Here is a 26,243-nt window from a genome sequence, read left to right as displayed (position 1 = left end):
ATCTGTTGTTTGATAGTGTAACTATCAAAACTATTGCTGAAATGTACTAAAACTAAACTAAACTGAACAAAAAATCTATTTTCTTTAAACTTCAACTATATGTTTTGTCAAACAGCATACGTAGCTTGATAAATATATTGAATACTTCAGAAGAAAGAAATTCAGAATGCTGATAGCAAGAAGACAAAAATCTGCAGGGCAAAGGAAGCAAACACTTGAAATGAAAATGTATGGAGCCGCACCAGAATAAATACAACCGCCTCAAGCTATATCACGGAGTGGTGCCTCTGCTGTCCACATTTCAATGAGATGCATTTTCTTACCAGCATTCTTAATGGACAGCTTGAGAATGAATGACTAGATATGACTAGTGGCTAAAGCACCACTACAGAATTGAATTTTGGCCCAAATCCTTTTTATTAATCAATAATGTAGATGGTAAACAGGGCTCAACCAAAAGGATGGCCAGTGTGAGAGAGCTTCAGGTCAGTTGAAGGAACTGCCACTCGCCCTCTCAGGACAGTACTGGGTTTTCACTACATCTGATGTTCGTATTATTATGTAAACTCGTCTGTCACATTTATGTGCTTTTCTGTCATGTACTGAACATTGTTGCAAATTCTGCTGCTGATGTAAATATGTCAACAAAGTTACTTTGTCTAGCTGGCCAATTTAGAAATTGCAAGAATGACTTGAGAGTTACATTCTTGGAAGCATCTGTTTGAATGGGTCAAAAATTGTAAACCAGTATTTCCTTTGTTAGAGTAACTTGAATCACAAATGCACATTGTTTAGTCTACTCTTTCACACAGTTTGCACTACCATGACAGAACTAATCGGGACTGATTGCTATGGGAGGTAGGGTTGCCAACTGTTTTTTCAATGATGTCCCACCATTTTATTTGTAAAGTTGACCATAGAAATAACCAAAAGCAAATACAGTGATGTTCCCGCCCCTTTTTTGAGGCTGTTTGTCATTTTATGTCTTAATCTTAGTGCCCTGTCCAACAAAATACTTAATCCTGCCATGGTTGAAGAAAAAAGAAAGGTAATAAAAAAGGACTTTTTATATCACAATTGTGACTTAATTTCTTGTAATTGTGAGTTTATATCTTGCAATTGTGACTATTACTCGAAATTGTGACTATTTCTCACAATCTAAGCTTATATCACACAATTGCACCTATATCTTGCAATTTCAACTTTATTTCTTGCAATTGCGACTTTATTTCTCACAATTGTGACTTTATTTCTTGAAAATTGCAAGTTTATATTTCGCAATTGTGACTATTTCTTGAAATTGTGACTATTCCTCGCAATGCAAACTTTTATCACGCAATTGCAACTAACTTGCAATTGTGAATATATCTCCCAAATTTGACTATTTCTTGCAATTACAACTTTATTTCTCACAAATGTGACTATATTTCGCAATTTCGACTTAATTTCATACAATTGGGACTTTATTTCTTGCAATTGTGACTATTTCTTGGAATTACGAGTATATATCTTGCAATTGTGACTTTTTCTCATAATTTTGACTATTTCTCGCAATGCAAACTTTTATAAAGCAATTGCAAAAATATATTGCAATTTTGACTTTATTTCTTGCAGTTGTGACTATATCTCGCAAATTCGACTATTTCTTGCAATTGCGACTATTTCTCGCAATTGAGACTATTTCTCGCAATTGTGACAATTTCTTGTAATTACGAGTTAATATGTTGCAATTTTGATTATTTCTCAAAATGCAAGGTTTTATCTCGCAGTTATGACTATATATTGCAATTTTGACTTTATTTCTTTTTTTTTCTCTAATAACAATTTTTTATTGATTTATGCAGCAAATCACACAGACATAATAGAAAATACAACCTCAAACCACATGAAATCAAATTTTTTTATTATTATTATTTATTTATTTTCCCGAGCAATAATCCCTCCACCCCACCCGACACAAACAAGCACTCTAGTGATTGGGAGTCAACTGACAAAGACACACAAAAGACAATAAAACAGGGAATATTTAGACATAGAAATAAAAAAATACAAAAAAAAAACTCTAATCCCTCTCCACTTCCCCTCCCCGAGGACCCTCCAAAAAGGCTAGATAACCGCCCCACTTCTTAATGAAAATATCCATGTTATCCAGCCTTCTGTACACCATCTCCTCAAACGCCGCCACCCTACCCAGCTCAACGCACCACTCACGAAACGAGGGCGCATCAGACGACTTGAGAATTAACCGCCTGCCAATCATCACGCCTGTCAGGACCCAACTCTCCACGTATTTATCACCCACATGCAGGACCGCCACATCCCCCAAAACACACAATCTGGGGCAAAACGATGTGGTGTTGACCACTTCACATATGAACCTCTGTACTTTCAACCAAAACTCTTGTGTCCTAACACATCCCCAGAAAACATGGGCTGTGTCCCCGTCTTCCAATTGGCATCTCCAGCAGGTGGGTGTGTCTTTAAGACCAAGCCTATAAATTCTAGAGGGGGTCCAATAAAATCGATGCAAAATCTTAAATTGCATAAGGCGCACCCTTGCATCTCTAGAAGCAGACTTGATGTTTTTTAAAATCCCAGCCCACACCCCATCCTCCAACACCAAATTAAAATGTTTCTCCCATAATCTCTTAATAGACGTTAAAGCTCCATTCCCCAAACTCTGAATTAGCAAAGTGTAATACACTGATGCCTCATGTCCTTTACCAAAAGCAGCAAGCACCTCTTCCAAAGTATCTGCCGCTCTAGGGGGATGTACGCTACTCCCAAAAATAGTACAGAGCAGGTGGCGCAACTGTAAATACCTAAAAAACTGAGATCTGGGAATCCCAAAATGTTGAATCAAATTATCAAAGGATCTCAACACTCCGTTCTCATATAGATCACCGAGTGCAGCAACCCCCCTGACAATCTACTCTGACCAGTCCCAGGGGGACTTATCAATACATAATTTTGGGTTCAACCATATGCTCGAAGCAGCATTCAAATAAATGTCAGAATTAAACACTCTGGACACTTTTGTCCATACTGAGTTCAAATGCGAGATGACTGGGTGTAACTTAATTTCACCGGTTAATTTGATAGACAGGCCCTGCAATGGCGAAATAGGGGCAAGAAATTCTTGTTCAATACAAAACCAAGGAGGGGCCCTTTCAGGTGGAAGCGACCAATGAGCCAAATGTCTGAGACCGAAAGCATAATAATAAAACAAAATCTTGGGTAGGCCTAGTCCACCTTTGTCAATTGGCCTATGTAATTTGTTGAAGTGCAATCTGGGACGTTTACCATTCCAAATGAAGGACTTCGCTATACTTTCAAATTGCTTAAAATAAGAGAGAGGGACATCTATTGGGAGTGACTGTAGCAGGCAGTTGCTTTTTAATTACATTGACCTTCCCAATCATCGATAAATGTAGTGAAGCCCACCTGTCCACATCGCTCGAAAATCTTTTTATTAGAGGGTCAAAATTAACTCCAACTAAGTCAGACAAATTTGCTGGAAATAAAATACCTAAATATTTAATGCCCTGTTTGGGCCACTGGAAAGCGCCCGGCTGGAAAGCCACTACTGGACAGTATGCTGTCAGAGCCAAAGCTTCGGATTTAGACCAAATGACTTTGTATCCTGAGAACTTGGAGAAGGAATTAATAATTCTGTGGAGGCAAGGCATAGATCTAGAAGGGTCAGAGACAAATAATAAAATATCATCTGCATAAAGCAGAAGCTTATGCGCCACACCTCCCGCAATCACCCCTGGAAAATCATCCTCTTTTCTTATCGCGGCTGCTAATGGTTCCAGAGCAAGACAGAACAATAATGGGGAAAGAGGGCAACCCTGCCGGGTGCCCCTATTCAGAGTAAAATAATCTGAAATTAATCCGTTTGTATAAAGTAACTTAATCCAACCAATAAATGTACTCCCGAACCCATACATTTCCAAAATCTTAAAAAGATAATCCCATTCAACCATATCAAATGCCTTTTCAGTGTCGAGTGAGATGGCAGCGACCGGAGTCTGATCATTCGCCACTGACCACATGATATTGATGAAACGCCTAATGTTATCAGAAGAGCTACAGCCCCGAATAAACCCCACTTGATCTATATGTATAAGAGATGTCATAACTTTACTTAATCGGTTAGCCAGAATTTTTGACTAAATTTTTACATCTAACTGGATCAGGGAAATTGGGCGGTAACGTTTACACTCGCTTGGATCTTTGTCCTTTTTAAGAATCAGACTGATCCGGGCTTGTGTCATGGTTGGGGGAAGCTTTCCATTCTTTAATGCTTCTGTATAAACTTCTAGCAAAAGTGGAGCCAATTCTGTTGCACAAGATCTAAAAAATTCAGCGGCAAATCCATCTGGCCCTGGAGCTTTGCCTGTAGGCAGGTACTTAATTACCTCGTCAAGCTCCTCCAAGGTTATCTCAGAATCAAGAGAGTTTTTTTTTGCTTGGTCGTCAGTTTAGGGAGTTCTAATGGATCCACAAATTTTCCAATATCTCCATCAGTAGAGGAAGAAGTGGAACTATAGAGATCAAAATAGAACTCCCTAAAAGCATTATTAATATCACTGGTCGAGGTAAATATTTCACCAGCAGAAGATTTTATTGAGGGAATGGTAGAAAAAGACTCTCCCTGTTTTATATATCTAGCTAAAAGCTTCCCTGCTTTGTCCCCCGACTCAAAGTATGACTGTCTTGCCCTGAACAACCAAAACTCCACTTTCCGCAACAAAATATTTCAATCGGGTCAATTCTCTGAGGCCATCAGATGACATACAACATTTCAGCTCTGCCTCTGCCCTTTTAATATTCCCTTCCAATTCCACAAGTTCTTGTGCTTTGGATTTTTTGGTGAATGAGGCATACTGTATGATCCGACCCCTAAGAACCGCCTTAAGTGCCTCCCAAGCCACGCCCACAGAGGATACTGAGGACCAGTTGGTCTCCATTTAAACATTGATTTCAGCCTTTAACATTTGTTGGAAATCAGGATTTTGCAAGAGGGATACATTAAAGCGCCAACTATATTATTTATTTTTCTCCGTATGTGGCAACATCTCTAAACTCACCAGGGCGTGATCCGAGACTAAGATGTTTCCAATTGAGCAATCGACTACAGATGAAATGAGGGACTTAGATATAAAAAAAAAATCTATTCTAGAATAAATCTTATGGACTGATGAAAAAAATGTTTAGTCCCTACCAGACGGGTTCAAATGTCACCAGATATCTGCAAGACCAAGATTTTTACACATCCTATGAAGTGTCACTGTTGCTCTAGGGGCTTACACACTTTAGCTTGACTATGATCAAGAACTGAGTCCATCAAAAGATTAAAGTCTCCTCCCAATATTATATCATAAGGGGTGCCAATGGTTTGCAGCATCCCTTCAAGATCTATAAAAAAGCCCTGATCATCAGCATTAAGTGCATATATATTAGCCAAAATCAGCCTTTGTCCCTGAATTTCAACTCAAACAATAATGACTCTTCCTAATTTATCCTTAATCTGTTTGAGATATTTGAACTGTAGATGTTTATTTATCAATATAATAACTCCCTTGCTCTTACTTGAGCCAGCACTAAAAAAAACATGCCCACCCAATATCTTCCCAAATTTTTCAGCTTCCTGTGGGGAAAGATGTGTTTCTTGAAGAATCATATTTCTTACGCTTAAGAAAAGTAACAACCTTTCTTCTTTTTATGGGGTGCCCCAACCCATTCACTTTCCACGTGGAGAGGGATAGTCCATTCATATTAATGACTGATATCTTGATATAATTGAAAGAAAAAAAAATGTGTGTCAAAAACAAGATTATACAGACCACAATTCCCATTAGTGCAACATTCAAACCCCGAACCCCGTCCATCCCTCCAAACTCAAAAGGTCCATGCATGCCTGCAAGAGCCCCCGCGACAACTTTGCCATCGGATTGCTCAATATTGCCTCACAAATTTGTTAGGCAAAATTACATAACAGAAAATACTTTGTAAAACAAACCTCTGCCAATAGGCATCATAAACACATGTAACGTATAGATTCATTCACAGAACTGACTCAAAGATGTGTTCTTCCACAAAACCAAATTCCAGCCGCTATAAACCGTTCAGTGTCCTCGAACAGTCAAGCAGATGAACGGTGAACCAGTTGCTTATGAATGCAGCAGATGACGTAATCATTCCAAAGTCCTGCAGAAAAACTCCGCAAATCAAACCTCAGCCAACAGGAGGCATAAGAACAAAGAACATGCAGGTTCATCCACAAAACTGTCCCAAAGCAGTGTTACTCCACAAAGCAAACTCCAGCCGCTAAGTGGAACCATCATAAACAGCAGCAAAACAGGAATCCCTGTTCCTCAGTGCAGAAGCGATCTTCCGTCAATGCAAAAGATTCTTTAAGGAAAAGTGTTATCCCACCAAACAGACTCCAGCCGCCAGGCGGAGTCAATGATATTTCTTTGATGCAAGAGTTTCTTACACTCCTTGAATCGCTTGCGTTTCTCTCTTGTCGAATTCGCAAAGTCCAGGAACAAGAAAATACTGTGATTCTTCCAAGAAAGCCCTCCCCTGTTCCTCGCCTGGCACAACACAAGATCTTTATCGGATGATCTCAGAAATTCGACCAAAATCGATCGGAGCCTGTTTCCCTCAGTAGATCTACCTGCCGGAACTCTGTGAGCTCGCTCGATTTCCAGCCTGCGGCCCGTTATGTCGAGCAGACTCGGGAAGAGTTCATCCAAGAATTTCACCATATCTCTGCCCTCCTCATGCTCAGAATTCCAACAATTTGTACATTATTCCTGCGATTTCTATTCTCAAGATCTAAAATTTTTCCAAGAACACATTCCAAATCAACTTTGGTCATGGGTGGATTAGCGGGTAATTCCCTCTCCAATGACTCAAGACAATCGATTCGTCTCTCAACAACCATCACTCTTGTGACTAACTCAGAGAATTTTGTTTCCATCGCCGTAATCGATCGACGTATAACAGCGAGATCCTCCAAGTCAGCAAGAATCCTCGTCAGCATCACCAACATGTTGGACAGTTGATGCTGGATCTCCTCTCTCGTCGCACCAACCAAATCGAGTCCCCGGTCTGTAGGCCTGACGGGGCTTTCATCCTGAGCACGTAAGTGTCTTTTAAGCCCGAGGATTTTGACTTCTTTGCCATATTTTACCTCAAAGAGCAAATGTGTAACTGACTGTATCAAATTTTACCAGGTTATCACATAAAAAAATTACAAGTTTAGCAAAGTGCGCAGAGCTCGTTGCTCACACATCTGCTCCCTGCATGGCGTCACGTGACCTCCGTATTTTTGTTGTAATTAAGATATTCTGTACGGGATGCCTATTGTCTGGTTTTTAAGTGGTGAAATGCTTAAACATTTTCTCATAATTTACTCACCCTCGTGCCATCCCAGATGCGTATGACTTTCTTTCTTCTGCAGAACACAAATTATGATTTTTAGAAGAATATTTCAGCTCTGTAGGTCCATCCAGTGCAAGTGAATGGGTGGCAACATTTTGACACTCCAAAAAGCACATAAAGGCATTATATAAGTCATCCATATGACTCCAGTGTTTTAATCCAGATTTTCAGAAGTGATTTGATAGGTGTGAGTGAGAAACAGCTCAATATTGAAGTCCTTTTTTGCTTGAAATTCTTCTCCATTCCCAGTAGGGTGCGGTATGCACGAAGAATGTGGATCACCAAAAACACAAGAATAAGAATGTTTCTCAACCACACCTATCATATTGCTTCTGAAGACACAGATTTAACCACTGGAGTCTTATGGATTACTTTTATGCTGACTAATGTGATTTTTGGAGCTTCAAAATTTTGGCACCCATTCACTTGCTCTTGATTGGGAAATTGCCATTGCATTGCCATGGTCAAATAGTTTAGATTTCCATAATGAGCCAATTCTAAGAGCTTTCCCTCACTGTAACAGCAAAACGACGCTCTAGATGAGGTCATCTCAACAATAAACCATCCATTTCCTCACACAGGACATTAGCATTTTGCAAAGCAACATTTATCAATTCTGAGAAGACAACATCTTATGAGACTCAAAAATAGATTTAGACTGCATGTTCGACCATGTTAATATTGATTCAGGGCCGTAGATCCTACCACATGGATAAACTTTGATCCTGCAAGGGCAGTTAATGTAATCGCCATGCCAGTCCAGTGCTTATAAAGTACAGCCCAATTTACAAAAGTCCATCCTGGGGATTTTGCCCAGTAACGCATAGTACCAGTTTAAATGGCTATGCTGATTGCATTGCTTCAGTCGTTGCCACTGAACAATTAAGGATGTGACATCACATCCAATAGTGTGCTAATGGGCTTGGCTGGATGTATGATTGCTTGATATTACTCCATCGTCCTCTGGGCTGTTTGAGCCTCTGGGTTTCGAGTCTAGATCTTTAGACACCAGCTGGCGCACATATAAGGTCAATGAAACAGGGCTGTCTGGGATGACTGCCAGATTCTCATAGGTATACATTTCCAGGCACATGCTAGTGCCCCTATGCGTCTCTCTCTGCTGCATATATGCACAGGGAACATTGTCAGCAGTGGCATATTGATTTTATGTTTGTGGCCTGCTTTTCGTCATGATGCAATATTCTGTCAAAGCACTGGCAGGAGAGCACCGGTTTAATTATTGAACTGGCTTTTAGCCAAGGCACCTTAACTACATCTGTAGGCCAGACCTGGGGTTGAAGCACCCAGATAAATCCACCCAACATGCCTCTCAACCAAATGCATGTTTTTACCCAGCTTTAAAGGAATATTCTGTGTTCAATACAAGTAAAGCTCAATCAACAGAATTTTGTACATATTTATTTTGTACATGTTGATTCCGTCAAAACTAACTTCAGCTTGTCTCTCCTTTTCTAAAAAAAACAAAAAACAAAAAAACAAACATAGATCAAGGTTACAGTGAGGAACTTACAATGAAAATGGATGGGGCCAATTTTTGGAGGGTTTACAAAGGCAGAAATGTGAAGCTTATAATTTTATAAAAGCACATATTTATTCTGCTGTTAAAACTTGTGTATTATCTGAGCTGTAAAGCTGCTTAAATCGTAATTTTTCCGATTGTTTTAGGGTTAACGGCGTGAAGCGTCATGCCAACAAAGCTGTAAAATTGGATATAACTTTACACAGAAAAGGTTAGTAAGTGATTTCATCTCACTAAAATCATGTTAACCCTATTTCTTCCCTCAATCTGGCAACGTACCTCAGGGGATACGCAAACTTCAAAATGTGCTAAATAACAGCATGAACAACAAATAACTTAATTTACTTCTTCCACATCTTAAGACAATATTCACAATTAATATTCACAGTTTTATAGTTTTATTATTACTGTCAGCATGTCTTGCACCATAGGCGGCCACGTTGGTTTTAGGTCAGCCTGACTTAACGATCACAGAAAATTTGAACCAAGTTATGTGACCCACATACTCAAAAGAGACCCAACTACGATAAATAATAACAAGATGGGGTGAGAAACACTTTCTCATACCCCCTATAAGAAACTAAAGAGTATGTACAGTATCTTGTGGTGCGCATGGGCTCTTTAAGGATTAACATACATATTGTTTACATCATGTGGCTATACTTTTGAAATAGTGAGTATTTTAACCTTTATGGATTGGCCTCACTTGTAGTAATCGTATACTCAAAATGAAAAATTTGTCATGTTGTTCCAAATCCGAATTACTTTCTTACTTCCATGGAACACAAGACGAGGTATTTTTGTAGTTTTTAACGCTAAAAATAACCACATGCTTCTTTTATTGCAATCCTGAACAAGCAATGGATGTCAAGATTTTCACAAAAAAAAACAACAAAAAAAACAAAAAAAATGACCTAAATTTCATGTTGTTTCCCACCGAAACCTATTGTATGCTGACACAAGTCTTGGAATATGAATCGCATTGATTACTGATACTTTTGGGTCATTTTTATAGCTTAAATGTGAGTTATTATCAATATCAACTGCCACTGTATTGAATAGACGGACTTGGATATTCATTAAACAAATTTCTTTTTATGTTCCGCATAATACAAAAGTAATACAGGTTTGGAATGACATTAGGGTAAATTATGATTTTTGGATCAACTATTCCTTTAATTAAAGATATATTCTATGAAAACAAGTCTTTTTATCTTACACTTTTTTGCTTCTCAAGAAACTGTATCTTGTTTTAAGGATGTTTAAATATTTTTACTAGAAAACAAGAAAAAATAACTAATTAAGAAAATGATTATCTGCCATGCACAGTTCTGCACACTTTTTTGTAGAGAAAAAAAGACAAAAAACTGAGAGAATGACATTAACTATTCAGTTCAAACCCCGAAACCGTGAGAGGAAACGATTGTACATAATTTCTAGTCCAAGTCTATTTCTAAATTTACCTCAGTTAGCCTGCTTACTTTTCAATTACACCTTCCGCTGAAATCAAATGCAATTCTCAAATGGGCCCACTGCTGTATTTGCAGAGTGAAAGGTGAGTCATTAGATGTGTCTCTGTGATGGGGCTTTCATTTGGGTCTCGTCGGGATGAAAGACACTTGACTGATAGCAGTGGATCGGATCAGGCTAGTCGATCTCTGCCTGGGTGAGCTGCTAATTAGAAAAAGGCAGTGAGGAACTACCATAGCAAGATTAAAGAGGGCCAAGAACAGACATTAATTGCACTTCTGTGACAAGGCAGTGGGAGAAAAACACTTGTGCACTCTCCCTCACACACACAAAGTCGTGCACAGTATGCATGGCTGTGTCTCATCCTGCTTCCTAGTTCCCTATGTTGTGAATCAATCTACAGCAGGGCCGTAACCACAATATAAACTGAGGGGGACAAGTCCCCCAAGATAAACAGATATGGCCAGATTTTCCCCCCAACAATTGATATCCTTGATGCTATTCTGCTGCAGATCATTATGCACCGCTGTCTAATTGTCATGAAGTTGTTGCAGGAATACATTTTTTGCGTGCTCAGTAGTCTAACACTGCTTGTCAATGTCATTTGAGATTTAAGATGATAAGTGGGAACCTCGTGCATTATTCCAGCGCAGCGCATCAGCAAGCAATTCAGGTTTAGAGTGTTAGCATCATGCACTGTAAAAAATGTCTGTCATTTTAATGGTAAAAGACTGTAAAATGCTACAGAAATGTTTTTTAATTGATTAACAAATATTAACTGTAAAATATACAGTAAAAAATATTAATATATTTTAAAAGACAATACAATAGTTTTTACAATAAAATGTTGTTAAAATGAAATTTTTTAGATGTAAAAAGTATGATTTTCCTGTATAAAGGTAAACATTTATATTGTTTAACAAGAGAGTACATGTACTTTTTACAGTAAATTATTGTTAAAATTACAGTAAAAAAACAATAATTAGGCGTTCCCACAATTCCCTGCATGACCCATCATATTTCATTATATTTTATGGGAATAGTTATGTTTCTTCTTATTTTTAATACCAGTTACGTACATTGGGGTGTTCTGTTTTATATTTAATGTAGTTTAGTTTATGTTTACTGCATTATTTAAATTTCACATGTGTTACCCTGATGGTGTTTAGTGTTTGTGTGAGTGACACTGAGCACTTTCTCCGTGTTTATTGGTCTTTGCTCCTGGAAGAGCCACTATTGGTGAACTTCATGTCATCATGTGAGCTTCTGTAATTTTTACAGAGATTAACAATACATTATAAAGAAGCAGATTTTTACAGTTTCAGAAGGTTAATATCAAGTTTGACATTTTTTTTTTTACTGTAAATTTAACAGAATTTTTGTTACAGTGCCAATTGTGGTTATGTAAATTACAACAGTTTTAAACTGTAACTTTTACAGGTTGTTCTGTAAAGTTGTTAAAATTTTTACTGTATTTTTTGCATAATTATTCTGGCAACCACAGCTGCCAATTTCTTTTTTTCTTTTTTTTTTTTTTTTTAAAAACAACAGGATTTTTTTTTTACAGTGTGTAAGATATATCTAACTAAACATGCAAAATTTGACCACTGTTTTATGATTGAAATGTTGTACCAACCAAAAGTAATTTCCAAGCGTGCAAACTATTCTCCATTTGGTGAAATCCGCCATTTCAAATTGAAAAATGTTATGTACGTGATTCATATGTCATTCATACTGTGAATGTGAAAACATTAATGGAGCAGTTTTCAGCATATCAGGATTAAGACAAAGAGCTAGTGTGTGTATATTGTAAAGGAAATTTATTAATGTGGTTGTCTGGCAGGACAGTTTTGAAGTAGCTTGTTAGATAATTCACTTGAAATTGTTTAAGAAAATGATCTATTAAACACAAAGTAGAGCGTTATCACCCACAGAACTAGAACCAAATTCTTTCTAGCAAGTCAGTCCACTGGCGGCCATCTTTGGCATGCTCTTGGGAGGCTATTTCCAGTCTACTTGAATGGGGGAACAATGACATCTCAAAAACGGTTGGTCAAGATTACGATCAAAGAACATATTTCAAATCAGCAGTAAAAAATGACAATGCTGGTCTCATAAATTGTGCTTCTTTACCTCAGATTACCCTAAAAACACAATTTTCCTGGCTTGTATAGCTAATGCGCATGCACGTTCTCGAGATGATTGACAAGTGATATCTGTATCTAAAAGGTGATCGATTCTTTTACCTGTAAGGCGGGACTCCCTTTCTACATCCATTGACCATTGGGTGCTAGAGCTTCTTGGTTGGGTGTTCCAATTTCTCCCATTCATTTTAATAGGAGTGGCCCATCTCTGCTAAATAGTCTCTGCTAGAACATGGTAAGACCTGTGACTTGTGTCTACAATTTCGTTTTTAGACTGTGGCAAGGACAATGTCATATATTAATGTCATAATATTAGGTAATAATTTACAATCAATTTAAGATTTTCTAAATAGTTTCCTTATGTTCTAAATAATTATTCTGAATTCTGTACAGCATCTTCTAAGAGTCTTCTTTGAAAAGAGACTATTTTATTTTGAGTATGACTTGTCAGGTCTGTGCTCAAAAAATGAGCCACCAGTTAAAAGAGAAGTTCACCTAAAAATGGACAATGTACTTATACTCACTCATTTGCTCACCCTCATATTGTTCAAAACCCATATTCTGTTACTTTTTCTTGGAACATAAAAATAGATATTTTAAGCAGCTCTATTCCATAGAATAACAGTTTATAGTGAGCAGGAGCTGTCAAGCTCAAAAAGGATAAATAGGGTACAACGGGGCTAAAGGCACCCCTTAGGGAAATTTTGTGTTTCGTATCAAGGTTAAAAAAAAAATAATTACAATTTGTATTGAAAATTGATGGAGCAACATACTTTTTGTGAAAAGAAATAATAACGGAAGGTTGTTTTGATTAAAATTCAGTTTAAAAAAAAAAGAGGTGGTGAGGGAGTTTTACTCTCACACTTGGGGTAAAAGGCTCCCTCACTTGGGGTAAAAGGCCCCTAGGGGGTTTAAAGTGATATCGTGTAGATACGGGGGCAATAGTTATAGGGCACAATTTGGGACTAATGCAAATAATTTTGAGACAGCAAGATGCCTTTTGAAATTAAGATGATGTTTACTCAAAATAACTACTTTAGAAAAAGTCAACAATTTCCTGTTAATTTACATTTCATGTATTCTATCAACAAACTAATCTCTATTATGATTGGATGAGTCAATGTGAGCCCACTCTGAACATTTTTCACAACAAATCTATTCACCCACTTTAAAGTGTTTTATAGGGGCATTTAGCCTGTGCAACAGGGGGGCTTTTTACCCCAAATACTATCCTTTCACTTATTGGACAATTATTGAAAAATGTTTATTTAATTACCTTAAACAAAATTGTTACTGTGCTATTTTTTGTTGCTAGTTAGTGTTTTGGGAGAAAATAAAATCAACGGAGCCCTTAAATATTTTAAAGGAATTAAGAGGGCCATTACACCTGTGACCCCCTCCCCCAAAATGGTTTTTATCCCCTTTTCTCCCAATATGGAATGCCCAGTTCCCACTATTTAGTAGGTCCTCGTGGTGGCGCGGTTACTTACCTCGATCCGGGTGGCGGAGGACAAGTCTCAGTTGCCTCCGCTTCTGAGACCGTCAATCCACGCATCTTATCACGTGGCTCGTTGTGCATGACCCCGTGGAGACTCCGCATGTGGAGGCTCATGCTACTCTCTGTGATCCACGCACAACTTACCATGTGCCCCACTGAGAGTGAGAACCACTAATCATGACCACGAGGAGGTTACCCCATGTGATTCTACCCTCCCTAGCAACTGGGCCAATTTGGTTTCTTAGGAGACCTGGCTGGAGTTACTCAGCACACCCTGGTTTCGAACTCGCGACTCAAGGGGTGGTAGTCAGCATCAGTACTGGCTGAGCTACCCAGGCCCCCCACTGAGGGAGCTTATTGAGAAACACCCCATGTCCTCTGCATCACTGGTTGAATTGTCCTATTTTTCCCTCTATTTTCCAGTGTGGGCTTGTGGGTCACAGTAAATAGATACCCAGTGGGATTGCGAGCGGACACTGCAGGTAATTACATCTCTTGCAACACGCTGTGGGGATCTGAAGCCAAGGGACCTGCGCTGGGTTACCCAGAACTTTCCTAATGAACAGATGTTGTGGGCAGCTTTTAAAGATTAGAAAAGCAATTAAGCTCTACTTACACTCTGTTGCTGGGAATGATCTTGTAGCCATCCCTGAACCATGTCACCTGTGGCCGCGGGAAGCAGCTGACCGCTGGGGAGTTAAGGATGGCCGCCCTGCCCTGTGTCACCGTCTTTCTTTGGTCGTTGTCAATAAAGTCACCCATATCTGAAAAGAGAGAGTTGGCGGTCTTATTATATACATGCTTAGATTAGGGATGTGCAAGATGACATATTTCCTAGATCGACTAATTGGTGGGTTGTCTCAATGTCTAACTGGTCTTAAAGCTAAAGTGTGCAATTTATTTTTATGTTAACATACTTTCTCGTATCCCATCTAATATACAGAGAGAAGTATGCAATTTGTAGGATGATTTTCTCAAATAGTGTGAACACTGTGGCTCTGTAGCCGACCAGCACAACATAGCAACCATGGCTTAATCAATGGCTTGATTTTGGGGCAGGACGATGGGAAAACAATGGCAGAAAAGGGGGTAGAATGTTCAGGAAATGTGTTTGAAAACAATCGTTATTTTTCAATTCTGTCTGATGGACCTGAAATTACACAATCCAGACACCTATTTAATAAGGTTGATTTCTGGTTTTCCTTTCTCCTGACAAACTGTCTTAAAAATACAACGATTGTGCAAAATGCACACTCAAAAAACAGTCCTAGACATGACACAATGGCCAAAAACGCTCATTTGATTGTGTTCGGCTGTAGTAGCTGTGATTAAAGGGGTTAGAGTGTTTTGCTGCATACCATTCATCTCAGAAAGTTTCTACTAGGAAAAATGCAATGGAATTCCAACTTGGAAACTCGTGCTAAGAACTTCAACTCCAATTTCGCCAAGAAGCAGGTGCGGGACGTCATGCAACCATGTCGGTACCCAGGTAGATGTACAAGTTAATAATAAAAATTCACTTTTAAAAAATTTCTATCAATGAGTCAAAGTTTGTACATTACACAAGGTGTGCAAAACATGGTAAATTATACTCTCTCAAGGCAAGTCAGTCCACTCGGTGGCCATCTTTGGATAATTGTTGGGCGACTATTTTTCTATGTAAACAAGTGGCATGCAAGTGCATCTATTATCTACTAGAAAGGGCAAAATACTGAAATCTCCAAAACAGTGGCCAAGATTACGGTCAAAGAACATAATTAAAATCAACAGTAAAATCTGACAACACTGGTATCATTAATTGTGCTTCTTTAACTCAGCTCACGCTAAAAAACAAACGCTATTTCCCCAGCTTGTCTAGCTAATGCGCATGTGTGTTCTCGAGTTGATTGACAGGCGATGTCTGTGTCTAAAAGGTGACTGGCTCTTTTACCTGTAAAATGGGACTTACTTTTCTACATCCGTTGATCTTTGGGCATTCCAATTTCTCCCATTCATTTTAATAGAAGTGGCCAGTCTCTGCTAACTAGTCTCTGTTATCGTACACCTGTAGCACAATTCCTAGCATTGCAGCATTGTTTATCAACTGGGTTGCTAGGAGACATATCTGGAGATAGTCAAACACCTGCTAAGCTAAAGGGAGCGATGCAGTTTTGTTTCCTTACACGTCATCTTCCGAGCAACTGGCAATGGAATGCATTTATGGTCGGAGATCGGAGATATCAAGTCGGAATATCCCACATCTGACTTGAATAGAACGCAGCATTATACCGTGCAAATTGTCTAAAAGCTAAAGCACAGCATTTCTAATTCTCTAACATTACAGGCTTCTCTGATGATACATTCGGGATCATAGAGGCCTTTATAACATATCGGGCTTTGGACAAAAACAGCAGAGGTGTTCAATCAACAACAATTACTCATGGCACACTGCAGCGCAAGATTGCATCACCATGCAGAACGAAGGAATGCCTACCGCATTGTGCTTTGAATTTGGAGACATAATTCCAGCGATGCAGTTTTCACATGGCTTTAAAGTGTTTAAAACAGCTCATTTCTGGGATAGAAATGCAAACAAAGCACATTGAGGATGGTAGAGAGAAAAAGAGACGGCAGGGACAAAAGAACAGTAGGGACCTAGTGAGGAAATGGCTTGGAATTTATGTTTTCTTAATGCGAGCAGTGCTGTGGCATGGTAATTTGACATAAACATATGGATCAAACTCAGCTCCACTCCATCACCTCTATAAAAACTCACATGCCACTTGAATCTCTGCCCGTCTCTGGAGCAGAGCACCCATCCTGTTTCTCACCACACACTGGTAAACACCCATATTGGAGCGCTGCAGAGAGGAGATGGTGTACCTATAACAGAGACAGAGAAAAAGAGAGAGAGAGAGAGAGAGAGAGAGAGAGAGAGAGATAGGTAAAAATAAATAAGAACAGATTTCATTATGCTGTTCATGTCATTCAAAACTTCTAAATCATGTCATTGAATCAGTTTTACAACAGAAGCATACACAAAAGTTCCCTACTGCTGTTTGCTATCAACTTCACATAGTTTTATTTTGTTGAGATTTTTAGACTCAGACTTGACCCATAGTCTTAAAAACGCAACAGGACGCTCAATAAAGATAGAGAAATGGAGGACAAATAAATATTATACTGTCCACATCATTCTAAATTCATTTGTTTGAATTCCCATGATTTATTTTTCATTTTCCACACAGCCAAATTCAACAGTTCCCTACTGCTGTATGCCAACAAATTCACATAGTTTGGAAGTTTTAGACACAAATGTGTTCCCATTTAGAAGAGTTGGGTTGAAAAGGTTTACCCTTGCAGCCACAACTAGCCATTTTTCGCCAGCCTGCACATTAGTGTGAACATACCACATCAAAACGGCACAAAGGAACACCACCCAGCTCTGCTCTATAATGAAGAATATCAGATTTCGGCCAAAAGGCCACTTTGACCAAAAGCAAAGGTGGCGAATGCAGGGGTATTAAAATCTGTTGGCATTTCCAAATGTGCTGAACACATGACTAATGCGCTGTTGCACACTATTTAGCCGAATCTGTTTACGTCCCTGAAAATGTCACCCAGTGGGATTGTGTATCTCGGATGTGGCTTTCTCTTTCAGAGGAACTCAATAGCAATACCACGGCAGCTCGGTGCGTGCTGCTTAGGTGACGAAAGATAATGGGAAAAGCAATACCAATTAGAGCAAACCAATTCTATAACTGGACAACATACATTTTTTCCATGAAAATGTTTAACACAGGGAGGAGCAAAGATAAGAAGCACATACATTACCATGTATATGACTCAGAAATGGAGGATAAATCAAAACATCTAATGCAAAAATTGACTCTAACTGTGAATCAGGTGTCAGCAGGGCACTTGAGGTAAAATGAATGAGTGCATTATTTGTCCGTAAAGAGATAGGCAGGCAGAGCGGCAGACTCTTCTATTAAGACAGCAGGAACCCGTAGGGCCAATTCTTCAGCAGCTTTAACAATCCTCATGTCTGAGAAAAGGCTGAATGCTACAGAGGCTGTATGCTGATTAAAAAAGGTCAGTTTAAGAGGCTATCATTATTGAGAAATTAAACATTCGGCATGGAGAGAGCTCAACTAGAAAATTGTACCATTGATTAAATGAACAGCAAAATAAACTAGAGGAGTTTCTCTGAGAAAATTAATTGAAAATGATTTGAAAGCATGAGACTTTAAAGTAATTTCATTTCTTGATTAAAGTATGACAACTGCCTCTTGGAAACATTTGAAACATTTAACACTGCAAATAAAACTAGATTTGCATTTTCTGAAGGAATTACCAGTAATTGCATGGCAACAAAAAAAAGTTTTCGGGATATTTGTGGAAATTTATTTTCACAAATATTATACAATTTTCACAAATAATATAATATATTATATTATTATCAATAATATAATTTATTATTGATAACCTTGCAAGCACTGTAGTTTTTTCCATAATATTTTAATTATTCTCTCTAATTGCGAAGTGTTTTCATAACTATTACTATTGCTTAACAAACACCCACAACACCCTACTGTAGCAACCACCTAGCAATGCCCTAGCAACCACCCAGAACGTCCTTGTAACTGCTTAGCAACACACCCTGGCAATCACCCACAAAACCCTGATATTGTTGTGGCGAATTGTGCACAGGCAAGAAAAAAAAAAAAGTGTGTTGAAGTTTATTATGAGAAAGACTCCTGAAATGGATCTTTAATATTAAAATTGTTTTCTAAAGGATAAAACATTGTTAATAAAACATTAAGGATAAAACATTGTTTGGGTAAATGCCACCAGTGTCATAAATTAACTTTTCTATTAAATGAGACATATTCTCCCCCAGAGTTTTTTTTTCAGGGGCATTTTTTACATTTATGATAGCATATTTTTAGGGCATTTTTCCTAGCAATGAAAAAAGCATATGCATCATAATTTTATGTAAAATATTTAAATTGTATTAATTTTATTAAAATAAATGATTAATTTAAATAAATGTATTATTGATAATTTGATTATTTAGTGATTTTGTGGATTGGTCTAGAATAGAATATTAAGAAATTTTTTAGATATTACACATAAAGAAATGTTTGGGGCATTTTTCACCCCAAATTTTGGGGGTATTTTCTTTTTTTTTCTTTTTACTTTCAGTGGCATTTTTTTGTCCTAAGCTCCTGTTAATGTCTGACCCTGGTTCTTACAAAGAGCCAGTAAGTAAAGGCACTGTTTGTACATAGGAAAAGTGAAATGCTGGAGGGGAGTTGGAATGTGTCTCTAATATTAACCATGAGCCTGTGCTTTAACCTTCCTTTGTAACCTTGAGACAGTTCTGAGTTTTTCATCTCCAGAAATCTTTAAGATGAAAGCTGGCTCTCACTTGTACTCAGGGGAGAAGGCTGTGATATCTATGTTGTTGAGTATCCATTTGAACTCCAGAGGCCAGCTCCCCTCCGCCAGGCAGGTCATGACCAGACGGTTCCCTTCTAGGTGGATCTCCGGAGGTCCCGGCTCAGTTTTGAAGTACGGGGCCACATCACCTGCAGACAGACATGAAAGGGTACAGTTATAAATGGTGGCAGATCCCTGTAATGCTAGCCTGACCTGAGACAGACACCTCGAAGATGAAGTCAATATTCAAGATCATCATTTCTCTGGTTCTTCAAGTTACATCGACCAAGAGCGCTCTGCGGGAGATGGGGGCCTGCGGTTTGCCCGGTTTGGCTGAGCAGGGTTCCCACACTTTTTGACCAATTAATTTCCATGACTTTTTCAATGACCTTTCCAGTCATTTGTGATTACTGGATAAGGACTTTTAAACAGGGATGCAAACACACATTTGGTGAAAAAAGAGAGAAAGATACCCAAAGTTGGGGGAAAAAATGCGACAGCATAATTTCATATAACCATGTAATGAAGGCCTGTGCTTTATGCTTAAATAAATAGGAAATTCTATTTAATATAGTCAGATCAATAAGAGACAGACAGATGTTAAAGTAGTAAATTAAGTTTTTTTAATTTTTTTATTTTAAGAACTACAAAGTAACATAAACAAAAATGTCAAACACTTGCTGGTTTTAGATGCTGAAAAGTAATAGTTTGCTGATTTTTTGTTTTGGTCATATACAAAGGTAAACGAAATATATTTGAGTTTTACACTGATGCACAGACCAAACAAGAAAAAAATAAGACTTTTAAAAACTTCCTAAGGCCTTTACTTGAGGAAACTGAATTCAGTGCTTGAGGAAACTGAATTCAGCACTTTTTAAGACCTGCAGAAGATCTGTGATGGAAACATGTTAACACCAACATAAAGGCCAGTTTGGGAACCAAAACGTGTAAGGAGAGCTACATCCCATATACTGAATAGTGTGCTGTTGTAATGTCAGCTACAATGTAAGCAATGTTTTTGAAAAAGTCATTCAGTGGGAATGTTTGCCTTTACTGATTTCACCTCAATTATGGTATCAAGCTTCAGCCATGACCACATCCAACTGCACTTGCAACCTGCATCCAACTGTTGCACAAGAAGTGCATCACTTTCTTCAAGTTCTCTTATTCTGAAAATAAATGCAAGGTTGAATGCGTATAGCATAAAGGCATGCTCACTAAATTAACTTAAAACTTAAAAGATTTAATTGTAACGCTACATGTCCACTTGTTCAATGAGCATTGTTTTGCCGACCATGCCTCCAGACTATTGTGACATTTTTAGACTGCGGTAAAGTTGTTTTTATATTGGACATTAGGCAGGCAAAGTTAGAGAGTGTCTCTGAAATGTTAAATGGACAAAGGCTGGTGAAAACAGATTACTCTGTCATTTTCGCCTATAATTTTCAAATCCACATAACGTCCTGGTCATGTAACCGAGTGATGTCAGACCACATGTAATGCATTCACACACGTCTGACACACATCTTACATGACTTTGATTTTAGAAATATTATTTTGTGTATTTTTTATGAATTTATGAAATTTTCAAATCCATATAACATCCTGGTCATGTGACCTAGTGATGTCAGACTACCTGTTATATATTTACAAATACATATAACACATCACACATGACTTGGATTTTGGAAATATGATTTTGTGTATTTTTTATGAATTTTTTACATTTTCAAATCATATAACTTTTTGGCCATGTGACCTGATGATGTCACACCACCTGTTACATATTTACAAACACCTATAACACATCATACACTTGGATTTTGTAAATATGATTTTGTGTATTTTTTTTTTTTTTTGAATTTTTGACATTTTCAATTCCATATAACTTTCTGGTCATGTGATCTAGTGATGTCAGACCACCAGTAATGCATTCACACACTCCTGACACATATCTTACATGACTTGGATTCTGGAAATATGATTTTGTGTATTTTATGAATTTATGAAATTTTTACAGTAACAACATGTTTTTACTTTGAATAACTTGTTACTTACTTACCTATGTACTTAACACACTAATATAAAGTCTTAACAGTTGAATTGTGACAGCTATAATTGCAGAGCACTCAAACGCCATAGGAAAGAGGGAAAGGGAATCGTCTTGGTTACGCATGTAACCTCGGTTCCCTGAGATGAAGGTATCGAGACACTGAGTTGCTGACGCTATGGGAAATTTCTTTCTCAAAAACCTAGTTGAAGCCATCTGTACAATAACAGCAATTCTAAATTTGGCAATGGTGTTTCAGCCATGTCCCTTTAGGCGCGCAGTTGGCCTATATAAATGGGTGCGAAACCACCATTTTCTCAGAATTTTTTGACTGAGGGACAAGGAATGCAACTCTCGCACCTCGAAGCTCTGGGTCAGTAGTGCAGCCAGCTTATGCAATGTCTCGTTCCCTTCATCTCAGGGAACCGAGGTTGCTTGCGCAATGGAGATGTTCACTTTCGATTATGGCCTCTCAACATTGTCTCGCTGATGCTATGGGAACAGTGTCCAATTATGCCGCACTACTGATGTGACGTCACGCCCTAATGAGGGGCCTCACCCGAGGCATAGACACTTAAGGAAGGATATGTGTAGGATGTCACAGGCCGCATAGGATGGTGAAAACATGCCTCAAAATGTATATAGTAATGATCAATCTCCCTACATAGTGAAAACCCAGGAGGGAAAATGAATTTAGACTGGGAATTTATATGAATCTTATATATACACAGAGTATAAGTACTTCACAACCAGGGTTGGGAAGGAAGAGACTAATAAGAAGTTTCTCAATTTTGACAGCGGCCTACATACCGGCGGCTGTATCAAAATTATAGCAGATAGCCAGCTCGTATAAATGAGCCTGGGCTCATCTGCTGAGTGTTGGTACAATTAGCTCTCTTAGACAGTGTGGACCTATGAAGAGAGAGAGGCCACATCTAGGTTATAAAACCTGGTAAATTGGCTTTGCAAAAGCAAACTGCTGCTAAACATATGTCCTGTAAGGACACACCGTTTACCCATGCCCATAAAGAGGCCATGCCTCTAGTCAATGCGCTTTCACACTAATGGGGCATCGCTCACCCTGTGACTCACAGGCGAGGGCAATCACATTGACAATCCAATGAGAGAGTCTTTGTTTGGAGACAGACATGCACTTTTGTGCGTCCTCCAAATCAAACAAAGAGCTGATCCGACAGTCTGAACTGACAGGTACGATCCACATAAATATGTAATGCCCGCACTGGGCATAATAAGTGCAGCGTCTGCTCCTCATCCAAATTAAATGGAAAGGTGGAAGAAAGCTTGTAGGTGGATGACCTGGGCCCTGAAGGGCATGGATAAAACCTTAGGCATGTAGTCTTTTCTGGATTTGAGAGTGGCCTTCGAAAGACTCAGCCCGAACTCCAGACATGAGCTGCCTGCCGACAGTGCTTGCATATCACCCACACATTTAACTTAGGCTAGAGCCAGCAGGAGTGTGGTCTTTAGAGAGAACACACGTAGCTCCGATTCTAAAGGCTCGAACGGGGGGGCTCGTGAGCGCCTTAAGCACCAGGTTCAGATCCCAGGTTGGAACTGTAGCAGGGCAAGGGGGGCTTAGGTGCCTCGCTCCCTTGAGCAACAATTTGCAAACACGCACCATTTTAGCGTGTAGAGGTGTCTAGCCTTCAGGATGGTGTTCATAACTGATCGAGCTAATCCTGGCACATTTGACGGGCTCCGTTCAGGGGCCAAACTTGAAGGTTCCAGAGCTCTGGCTGGGGAGGTCAGATTGTGTCCTGTGCTTGAGAGAGGAGTTCCCTCCTCTGCAGTATTTCCCACGGGAGGCCGACCAGTAGCTCCGGAAACCATGACAGATCGGGCAATTTCGGTGCAACCAGTAGAACTGCTTCCCTGTCCTCTCGAATTTTGCAGATGACAGAATGGAAGCGGTGTACCCAAGAAAATGCATACTTGCATTTCGCGAGCCATTTGTGAGCCATGGTATCCACCCCTGGCAGGGCTTGGGAAATGGAGTACCATAGGGCACAGTGGGTTGTCTCCACGGAGGCAAACAGGTCCACTTCCGCTTTGCCGAATATGTCCCAAATCCTCAGGACCGTTTGAGAAGCCTCCATTCCCCAGGCATAGCTCCCTGGTGGGACATCAGATCCATGTCGCAGTTCAAGCGGCCTGGGACGTTAGTGGCACATAAGGAAAGGAGGAGGTGCTCAATCCAAAGGAGGAGGTGACGTGTCAGGCTTAACATTGGCAGCGATCGGATTCTGAAGATTTATGTAAACTACTACTGTTATGTTATCCAATCGAACAACATGAAAGAAGCAGCCCCTCCGACCTGAGTGAGCGCAGAGTAGGGCGTGCACCACATCTTTGTGAGCTTTGTGTGGACCTCTGGGAAGAATGACGCTACTCTTTGGGATGCAGTCATTTGACGGTGGCTGGACTGTAGGGACCATTCATCCAGGTGAGATCTTTCCGGCTTGACTGGAGGGGACCAGTGTAAACTGAGTTTCTCAACCGTCTGTGAGAGGATGCAAAGCAGCTCAGTTTCAGTGGCGTGTGTATGCTCTTCACCCTCACCAGATGTCCTCCATTGGACCTGACCACTCACCCATAGATGCTGCAATGGACATGGCATCGTCCCCATCATCAGATCTGCCAAATGTAATGAGACCATGTGCTCTGACGGAGGGCCGGAGATCCTCATGGGCGTACTGCAGGGGCGAGGATGCTGCGTCAGGAGACCGAGGGGTTCGCGGGGTTTACGCCGGCACAAGATCCTCCTCGAAGTCTTCCAGCTCAACCTCGCGGCCTCGCTGTGCCTCCTCGCTTGTGTGGTCCCTTGGGAGTCACAGAGGAGGCAGGTGGGGGGGCACGGGAGGTGGAATTGTCTCTCAGAATGAGGGCGGTTCTAGAGCGGAGCATCCTGAGACTCATGACCTCACAGTGAGGGCAATCTGTCTGCATGAGAGCCGCTTCAGCGTGGGTGCATATCTCAGGCCCGTCTGATGGCAGGATGTGTCTCTCACATAGAAAACACTTGTGGAACGACATCTTTACAAAGATGCGCTACACACAAGCGACTCTTTTAGATACACAAATGTTTATATACTGTACACAATATATCATAGCAATAATAAAGGATGCAAATGTCTCTGTTGGAACACTGCAGGGGAGCAGGTCAGTTGTCTCACTGCAGGTGCTGTGCTGCCAAGGCGATGAGTTGTCTTGCTTGCGTCTGAGGGCGAAGAACCCATCCACTAGTGGAGTGTTTCCTGATGGCGAAGTAGAGATGAGAGGGCTTGTCAAGATGAGAGATGAACTCGCTGTCTTGAAGGAGAAGAATTCTGAGGAAATGGTGGTTTTGCACCCGCTTATATAGGCCAACTGCACGCCTAAAGGGGCAGGGCCTAAACACCATTGCCAATTTTAGAATTGCCGTTATTGTACAAAGGGCTTCAACTAGCTTGTTGAGAAAGAAATTTCCCATAGCGTCAGCGATGCAATGTTGAGAGACCGTAATCAAAAGGGAACAACTGATTGGATTTTAAATTAATTACAACCTAAATTTTGATCAGTTCCTCACTCAAATGTATATGCTGTATGTATTATATGGACTTTCGCACAAGTTATAAGGACAACTGTGTATTACTCTTTTGCTTCCTGTTTGGAGCATGACATCCACCAGCATCTGCTTTTATTGTATGAAAAACATCTGTTTGGATATTCAGCTAAATAACTTGCATGCAATTAACTTTTGTGTAACATGGAACAAGAACAATGTAAAGGGTTTCACATGAGCATACAATGGTATTAATGACAGAAGTTTTAGTTGTGGGTAAACTGTCCTTTGAGTTAGTAATCCAGATGTCATGTAAGCCTTCAAGGTCATTCGGAGTAAGTCCTGTAGCTCAAAAGATAGAGCAGGGTCTTGGCAAGAGCATGAGTTCAAATCCCACATCAGGCATCATTCAAACTACAAGTGATGGTCACTTATTAAAATTGTTGATTGCTGTATATTAAATAGCAGCAAAGCAGGTTGAGATGTGGCATAGTGCAAGTGCTTTGCCATGATTCATTGAGGTAGCTGTGCTGGTAACATAAGTTGGAGTCTGGCCTGTGTCAAAGGTTTTTATTTTTTTTTTTAAATATGTCAGAATTTAAAATTCATAAAAAATACACATTTTAAACCAAAATCCAAATCATGTAAGATGTGATATAGGTGTGAAAATATTACAGGTGTTGTGACATAATCAGGTCACATGATCAGGAAGTTATATAAATTTGAAAATTTCACAAATTCAGAAAAATACACAAAATCATATTTCCAAAATCCAGGTCACGTAAGATGTGTTATAGGTGTTTGTTAATATATTATAGGCGGTGTGATAGAGACGCCTATTTATGCTCATTTATGCCTATGTGTGCGCAAACAAATGGACACAATCATACAAAGGATATCACAACACATTTCTACAAAGGTGGGCAAATCTTTCACAGAACCTCACAGAGCAGGAGAACCAAATACAGCCAGCATAAAACCTTTAAATCCCCAATCTGCAGATTTTGCCACACTTCACACAAGAAAGACTCTGAGCTTTGATTTTAAAAAAGGACAACTTAGAATCAGGACACCAGGGTGCAGTGAATCTTACTTCT

The 26,243-nt window shown here is 39.4% G+C and overlaps 1 protein-coding gene across 1 annotated transcript in view; it reads right to left on the bottom strand.

The window, feature by feature from the left end:
* The window catches only part of LOC127450172 (protein sidekick-1-like), a 539,544-nt gene that overhangs the window by 245,837 nt on the left and 267,464 nt on the right, over window positions 1–26,243 (bottom strand). The window contains exons 2-4 of the mRNA XM_051714029.1: window positions 19,524–19,683; window positions 16,866–16,972; window positions 14,727–14,874 (exon numbers count right to left, since the gene is read on the bottom strand). Of these exons, the coding sequence (XP_051569989.1) occupies window positions 14,727–14,874; window positions 16,866–16,972; window positions 19,524–19,683 (415 nt within the window). The remainder of the gene's footprint in view (window positions 1–14,726; window positions 14,875–16,865; window positions 16,973–19,523; window positions 19,684–26,243) is intronic.

This window comes from Myxocyprinus asiaticus, chromosome 13 (genome assembly GCF_019703515.2).
Source record: "Myxocyprinus asiaticus isolate MX2 ecotype Aquarium Trade chromosome 13, UBuf_Myxa_2, whole genome shotgun sequence".
NCBI classification, from domain to species: domain Eukaryota; kingdom Metazoa; phylum Chordata; class Actinopteri; order Cypriniformes; family Catostomidae; genus Myxocyprinus; species Myxocyprinus asiaticus.
This window is presented reverse-complemented; position numbering and strand designations above follow the sequence as displayed.